Source organism: Alligator sinensis, unplaced genomic scaffold (assembly GCF_000455745.1).
Source record: "Alligator sinensis unplaced genomic scaffold, ASM45574v1 scaffold647_2, whole genome shotgun sequence".
NCBI lineage: Eukaryota > Metazoa > Chordata > Crocodylia > Alligatoridae > Alligator > Alligator sinensis.
Genome location: NW_005841832.1, coordinates 1530214 through 1538651, shown reverse-complemented (window position 1 = coordinate 1538651; position 8438 = coordinate 1530214). Strand labels below are relative to the sequence as shown.

At 46.3% G+C, this 8438-nt stretch overlaps 1 protein-coding gene across 1 annotated transcript in view; it reads left to right on the top strand.

Moving 5' to 3' along the window:
* Positions 1-8432, top strand: part of ATF6 (activating transcription factor 6) — a 170857-nt gene extending 162425 nt beyond the window's left edge. Inside the window, exon 17 of the mRNA XM_025194380.1 lies at positions 7938-8432. Within this exon, the coding sequence (XP_025050165.1) occupies positions 7938-8146 (209 nt within the window). The 3' untranslated portion in view covers positions 8147-8432. The remainder of the gene's footprint in view (positions 1-7937) is intronic.
* The last annotated feature ends 6 nt before the right edge of the window (positions 8433-8438 follow it).

Here is an 8438-nt window from a genome sequence, read left to right as displayed (position 1 = left end):
GGAAAGAGTAAATAGGTGCTATGTTTGGTAGGTGCTAACTGCATTGCAGATACTGCAGTTCTCAGCCCTTCATGCTCCACCGGATTCTCTGGACACCCTGAGACCAAATCCCTGGCAGCAGGATTTAGATGGCCTCCTCAGCACCATCTTACCTTTCTACCCACTCAGAGTCCCAGAGAGGCAGAATGTGGAGATTTTAATGTGTTCACCTCTCCCTTTCCAGACCAGCTTTGTCCAGCAGTAAAAGTTAATAGTGCTGACATTTCAGAAGCCAGTAGATATCTAAGCCAACAGGGTGGTTCCTCTTCTCACAGCTGTTGTTAAAGCTCTCAGCAGAAGTCATTGATTGCACTGGTTAGAGCTGGGTCAGGTTTCAGACTTGCCGTCATCAGCAGAGGCTGGAGACTTTTCTGTAACATGTGCAGTTAGATTCTGGAGCACAAGAGAAGCAGCCTCAGAAACAAACCCGCACATGCTTGGTGGGGCCCACTTGCCAAGCCTAGTTTGAGCCCTGCTTCAGAGGCCAGGGTACATTTCACACCAGCCCTGTAATGCTGCCACTGCTACCCTAAGATGATACCTTGGCAGCAAAATGGCTTGGTAAATTGTGTTCAGTGATGACTATGCAAACACCTTTAAAGTAACAGCCTTGCAGAGATATCAGCAAAGACCTACTCTGAAGGCAATTGGCATGACCCAGGGGAAATGGGGATGGTTGAAAAGGAAAGAAGTCCGCTTGAGTCTTGGAGTCCCGGCATCATCTGCCGAGTTGGCAGTCCCTCCAGTGTGTTAGGGGCCATGAACCACCACTCCAGTTTCTGGGGTGAGTACAGCTCAGCCAGACCCAGTGATATGGCCCATCATTTGTGTTCGTGGAGGCGCGCTAGAAGACCTGGAAAGGAACAATCCAGTTTACAGGTACACTGAAGGTCTGATGTAACCAGTCTTGGGGACTGATGGGCAGTTGAGTTTTACCATGTAGGTAAGACAGTTGAAATCAGTTTGTATAGAGCGGACTCAAAACAGAACCCTGCTTTGCAAAGTGATTTGGTTCCAAGTATTTCTTTCTCCATTGCCTGAAGTAATCCAGCCTAGCAGGCAAATCTGTCCCATTTGTAAATATTTTAGAAATGCTTATATGTTCTTGGAGCATATGTATTTTTAGTTTGTGTAGCTATTACAGAACCATTGGTCTGTTTATAGACTTATTTGGTAGCGCATAGCAACTCTCCTGATGGAAACATTGTCCAGATGTACTGGACAATGTAGCAAAGACTACTCAGTATAGACGTGTCAGAAGCTTTGCATAACTAACACGCAGAAGGGCTGCCCATGAGGTCTGTTTGAGCACTGTGTTGCTAGTTCATCATTTCAGCTGTCAGATGCCTGCTCCCTCACCCTCAGTGGAACTTGTATTGCTCCAGACTGCCACCCAGCCTAGGAATGTCACTCCACTGTGAGATAGCATCTGCCACACTGGGTGGAAAATAGCTGGTTGTGCAGTGAGAGAGCAGGTACTTTGAATGCTTAGCACCAGGCAGCCAGTGATTGGGAACGTGGAATTGCTCTTTTATGGCATTTTAGGTTTCTTGCAGCTCATAACTGGACTTGCAAGAGGTGCAATGAGTGCTAGCAAATATTGTTGCTTTCCAGTTTGGAATCACATCAACATTTCCAATTACAAAATAAACCTAGCTGTTGCTAAGCATGCTTCACCTACCACTTTCCAACGTAAAAGGTATCTCCATCCTCTAGTGAAACAGTTTCTGAAAGATCCTAAAAGATATTCACAACCTGAATGTGGCCTTGACCAAGTAGTGGTAAGTAGTACTGTAATGATATATTCTCCTTACATTATTTCCTATGAGGACAAAGTGGGTTAGCATTTCAAATGGAAATTGGACGGTTGATCTCCCTTCCTGTGTTTCTCTGTAGTTTTCTATAGGCAACCAGGTTACATGTTGCAGACATTTAAGCATGGGGTTTTCAGAAGCGTTCAGCATTGGCTTAATGCTAATCTTGTTGAAGTCAGCAATAAAGCTGCCCTTTTCTTTATTGGGAGCAGAGCTCAATCAGCACAGCCCACTTTTGGAAGTCCCACCCTAACAGAATGGTCTGTAGATCAGTGTTGGTCAGTCAAGGTAACCTTGCATTGCTTTCACGGGTGCCATGGGGTGTCACACAATGTTAGCACTGTAAGGTGTGCATGCATGATCCACAAAATAAAGACAGAGATTTCAAACAGGAATGTATAGTGTTAAAACATTGGGACCTGGTGTGAACTTTGAGAAGAATTACTCTATTATTTTTCTATAGTCAAAAAAAGGAGTGAAAGCTAACAGCTGGTATTTTCCAAGGGGTGTCTTGACTCTAACAAGGGGTGCCTACAGCTAGAAAACAGGCAATTCTGTGGCAAGGAGATGTTGTTGTTGTTGTTGTTGTTATTATTATTATTATTATTATTATTATATGGCACATCTGAATCATGTTCTTCTGTTTTATAAGTTATTTTTGTCTTTTATTGTGACTGCCCAGAACCTTTAATGAGAAGCATAGAAATCCAGTAAATATATAAATTTGCTTTTAAAAAAGTGTTTGGTTAAGCAATGGTAACAATTCGTTAGATGCAATGTAGAATGGCAATTCAGCATGAAAGTAGGCTAGAGCCATTTTAAAACTGTTCTGAAATTTAATTTTTAGGTTTAGCAGCACAAAGGCCTATATGTTATGAAGTGTAAAGAAGAGCAGTAAATCTATTTATAAATCGAGACACCTTTACAGGGGATGTGTTCCCTTGTTTCACTTATGTAATCCTCCGAAGCTATCACTCAGAGTTAACACAGGCCCATAAACATAAGACGTAATTCAAGCGCTATGCTTTTCTGAATGTTACTTAACTGAGAGGCAGCCAAATTTAATGCAGAATGGAAATGCCAAACCTAGGTATAGCAGCAACACTGAGGCCTGGGACTTTCAGTCCTGCTGCATTCTTGGGTACTCAAACTACAGGCTTCCCCCTCGGTGCAGTAGGTGTACAGGCAACCCCCGGTTAACACTCTTAATTGGGTCCGGGAAAACCAAGCATGAAGCAAAACCCATTTCCCCATAGTCATTATCCAGGTTATCCAGGCTGACCTGGACAGGCTCAGCAAGTGGGCGGACGAGAATCTGATGGTGTTCAACGCTGATAAATGCAAGGTTCTCCACCTTGGGAAAAAAAACCCGCAGCATCCTTATAGGCTCGGCAGTGCTATGTTGGCTAGCACTATGGAAGAAAGAGACTTGGGGGTCATCATTGACCACCAGATGAACATGAGCCTGCAATGCGATGCGGCGGCTAGTAAAGCGACCAAAACGCTGGCTTGCATCCATAGATGCTTCTCAAGCAAATCCCGGGACGTCATTCTCCCCCTGTACTCGGCCTTAGTGAGGCCGCAGCTGGAGTACTGTGTCCAGTTTTGGGCTCCACAATTCAAAAAGGATGTGGAGAAGCTTGAGAGAGTCCAGAGAAGAGCCACGCGCATGATCAGAGGTCAGGGAAGCAGACCCTACGATGACAGGCTGAGCGCCCTGGGGCTCTTTAGCCTGAAAAGGCGCAGGCTCAGGGGTGATCTGATGGCCACCTACAAGTTTATCAGGGGTGACCACCAGCATCTGGGGGAACGTTTGTTCACCAGAGCGCCCCAAGGGATGACGAGGTTGAATGGTCACAAACTACTTCAAGATCGTTTCAGGCTGGACATAAGGAAGAACTTCTTTACTGTCCGAGCCCCCAAGGTCTGGAACAGCCTGCCACCGGAGGTGGTTCAAGCGCCTTCATTGAACACCTTCAAGATGAAACTGGATGCTTATCTTGCTGGGATCCTATGACCCCAGCTGACTTCCTGCCCTTTGGGCGGGGGGCTGGACTCGATGATCTTCCGAGGTCCCTTCCAGCCCTGATGTCTATGAAACTATGAAACTATTAATGTAAATAGAAATAATTGGTTACTGCTGCTTCTTACTGTAGCTTCTCACCATCGCCGCTGCCTCTCCCCACCCCCTCCACCTGCCTGCTGGCCGCTCTGTCCCTGCGCTCCTGCTGGGTCTGGGACCACAGGGCCCCACACTCACTGCTTCTCCCTGCCACTGCTTCTCCCCACCCCCCCTCCCACCAGCTGCTCCAACTCCACGTGCCAGCCTGGGGTCCGTGCTCCTGTTGCCCCACCCTGAACCCCTGCCAGCACTAACAGGGGCCCCGCACTCATGCCTGCCTCCCCATTCACTGCTTCTTGCTGCCTCTGCTTCTCCCCACCCACCAGCCACTCTGACACCATGCGCCAGCCTGAGCCCCCTGGGCCCTGCTGGCCCTGACCCTGGGGTACCAGTGCGGGCCCTGAGCTCATGCCCGCCTGCCCACTCACTGTCATTCACCACTTCTTGCCGCCGCTGCTGCTTCACTGGGCACTATAACAAAACTGGCTCAGTGCTAAGTGAAATCAGGTATGAATTTTAAATGGGAGCTATAGCAAAATAGCGCTAAGTCAAACTGCGTTAAGCGGGGGTTGCCTGTAGGCTATTTGACAGGGAGAACAGTTCTGGCATGCATGCCTGACCCAGTTAGGAATCAGAAAAGGAGTATTTGTCACACTAGGTCACCTATAAGTAAGGGGAACTCAGTAGCTCCAAAAATTAATACTGCACAACTGCAGAAACCAAGTTGGTCCCTCTTTGAGCTCTCGTACTAGTACCAAAGCTGTCCAGTGCATCCTCATGCTCAATAGAGCTTTGGAAACATCACACAGGACTGGAGGGGGATTTGGATTCTGTTCTTCCTACAGTTCCATCTATTATTCCATTCTCCAGATGTGTCCCCATCTTAGTCCCATTGATCTACTGGTGCTACAGGAGTGCTGTCCACCAGCTATCAGTTAGCCTAACCAAGCCCTCTCCTTCAGTTGCTCCAGTCATCAGTATCTCTTAGTGGCTAAGACCAGAGCAGTGGATCATACTAATAGGCAAGGTCACCAGATGTGAGCATACCAAAAAGCTGTGGTAGCCACCTCTTCTCAGCCAAATGCTTCAGGAAGGCAGCAAGGATAGGGACAGGCCAGCAGAAATACCAAGGACATTTTGCAAGCTGAAGAACTCATCTCATACAAATGAGAACCTGCCAAATGAGCACAAACTAGGGACCCCTATAGTGCTTTTGCCCAGGCAGTACCAAGCACTTTATCTAGATGTTCTGCACCAGAGCCTGAGCTCTCAGCTGAGTAAGAGGCACAGCCAATCCCTAATCATAGTCCCTTAGTGTTCAACTCAGAGCCAGAGAGAAATCAAGCATTTTCCAATTCATTTCTGCAGGTGGGAGCTCTGATTCTCCTCACAGGCCAACAGACTCGCTGACTAGGTCATCTCCTGCTTTTCATTACAGCACCAGATGTATTTGCTCTAATGGTTTCTGCAGGTGGTGCTGGGCATGAGAGGGTGCAGCCCCAATTGTGAGTTGTCAGCCAAAATCAAAGTTAATCCAGGAAAGCAGTAAAATTAGTAATGTATATTGCATGCATCTGATCCATACGTTTTCCATTACACAATCTTCCATCTCTAGGCACAGAGAGCAAACTCTTCTGACTGCCGCAGGGTTCCCAGTTCTAAAAGGCAACGATTGCTCGTCCCTTGAAATCTAATCTCTGTCCTTTGTCCCCAGTGACCTATCCCCAGACACACTGGCTTTATTCAGAACAACTGATGTGTCTCCCATCTTCAAACTCAAGCTGATAAGCAGCCGATCCAGTTTTATTCTGCAGCCAGCTCTATGCCTACCCTATCTGCAAACAAGTGAACTCCCCAGGTTGTAGTTCCTGGAAGCCTGTAGACATTTGACAGTAGGGGGCTGGTGATGGGCAGAGAGAGAACTTGTAGCCCCATGCAGACACACACAGAGATACCCATCTTAAGTTGTTATTTGTTCTTGCCTGGCAAGAGTTTTAGCCTGAGTTTTAAGCTAAAACATTATTCTAGAAGTAATCATCATATCCCCACAGGCAAACAAATGCATTTAGCACATGTATGAATAGGACTGTCCAAAACATTTGAGATGAGCCCCTCTCGGAGCACCAGATGCACCCATACCAAGCTTTGGACAGACTGCTCAGCCTGCAGTGTGCCAGGATAAATGCCAAGTAGGAATGCCCAAAAGTTTCATCTCTATTAAATATGAACTGTCCCAGGAGCAGCAGGGCTCTGTACAACTATCTGGCTTCAGAGCTGGAGTTTCTCAGCTAGAAGGCTGCCCATATACTATGAGTCTGTAGATTGATAAACCCAAAACAGATGAGCTCCTTTCCACCCCACATAGTCACAAAAGAGTCTAGCTCTAGACCCAGATCCTCTTCCACCTATTAGATTCCCTGCATGAACGTAGGTGACTAAGTGTGATCTTATTCTACACTGAGTGCCTGAAAAAGCATTAATGCAAAAGGTGGGTGGAATCTCCTCCTCCTTTCCGCATTTTCTGATTTAGTCTTAAGGCTAAGATGACAGCATGTAATAAAAATAGATGTGTTAACCATTCTTCAGAGACTCAAGGAAGGTGGAACAAGGGCTTGCATTGAGGTGTCCTAAGTCCTCTCAGGCCCCTAGTAGGTGGAATAGGATCTGACCCCAAGTCATCTACTCCATTACCACTGCCAGGCAGTATGTAGCCGGCTGAATGGTTGATGGCCTCTGCCTCAGAGGTGGCTGCATGTGTGTACCTTTTAAAAGCTCTCTGGGATCAAAGGCACTCTTCAGGCAGTAGACAGTGTCATCATCTCCTCATTACAGCCTCATTTCAAACTCTTTTTCCACCCTTGGATTTTGCAGTTCTGCACATCAAACCTGTTAAACCATGTGTTAATGTTTTAGTGTTGATGTGTTACTGCACTATCCTTTACAGACTGAACTGCAATAAATAATATGTCTGGGCATAGCAACCAGATAGATGAGACAGAGTTAAGTAGCTTGAATTATTTTAACATTGTTTTAATCTGGTGAAGAAACTTCTCTGGATGCTAACTATCCAGGGGATCGCAGGACTATTAAGCAACTTAAAACAAAGTAAAAACAAATGCTTTCAGTATTCTTAAATAGGCCTTACTGTAAATCAGTATTACCATTGTAGTACTTCAGGAGCAGCCACTCAGTAATGAGCAGTATGCCATGCAAACGGAAATGATTATTGTGTACAGATGAAAAAGCAAAAAATAGCGAGCACTGTGTTCGTTTCTGACATCACTGTAAATTCACACGGAAGGACTGGCTGTGTTGTAACTGTGCAAATGGACCAATTTAAATGTTTTGTTATGTGTAAGTGTGAGACTCATCACAGGCAGCTGGGCCAGGTTGTGACTCTAGCACAGTAAGTGTATGTGTCCCTCTGCCATCCTGCCAGAGCTGCCCCCCTCACGTACAGTGCACACTCAATGTGATTGCAATATGACTTCATTGGGAAGGGACTGGGGCTTGGAAGCAGTTTTCTCATAGAGTGGTATCTGTCTCTAAATGCAGTGATAAGAGCAGAGGAAGCAGAATTACTACAAGTAGTGGATTGGTCTTCCGCTGTCCAAGGCATAAACCAAATACCTTTTGTTTGTATAACCAAGAGGATTGTTGAAGCATTTTGGGTGTCGCTGGCAAGTGTGCAGATTAGTTGGTTTGCACCAATAAGCCGTCCTTCCTTCTTTAGCATGTGATTGCATTGTGTGGAAGGCATTTTCCAGGAATCATTCCAACTCACCTCAATGTCTCGAGGCAGGGACTGTATTCTGAGTTGAAACCATAAGCAGTGCTGCAGATAAGAAAGTGCTTCTATCCTCCTCGTGTCCTACTCTCCCTGAGGGCTAGTGATTACAAACTTGGTGCCTTTTGACACAGCAGCTTTCTTGTGATGTTGACTCTGACCCTTTCTTTTGCAGAGAATGTAATTAATGGACCGGACTACGAGGTCATGATGCAAATAGACTGCGAAGTGATGGACACCAGGATTCTGCACATCAAGAGTTCATCTATACCTCCCTACCTGCGAGAACAACAAAGAAATCAGACTGATACCCTCTACAGCTCTTCTCCCACTGTCCCAGAGGCAGCCCACACCATAAGAGCACTTGTTGAATCACTGCAGTAGCACCTAAGCACTTCAGAACTGCGGTCTCCAGACCTCAAAAGGAAGCAAGGTCATGTGGTACTACAATTACACACCTCCTTACCATTACTACTATGGGGTAAAGAGCTGGGCATTGCTCAGCACCATGATTCGGCTGCCTGATCTAGCCCTTCGATAGTCTGGCAGTACCTGGGATTCTGACATCTGGAAGGCTCTGCCTGAATATTACTCCAGCTTTGACATTACCCCTTGAATGTAACCTTTCACCAGAGCCCTTTCCTGCATGGTCTCCTCAGCTTGGGCAGTGTTTAAG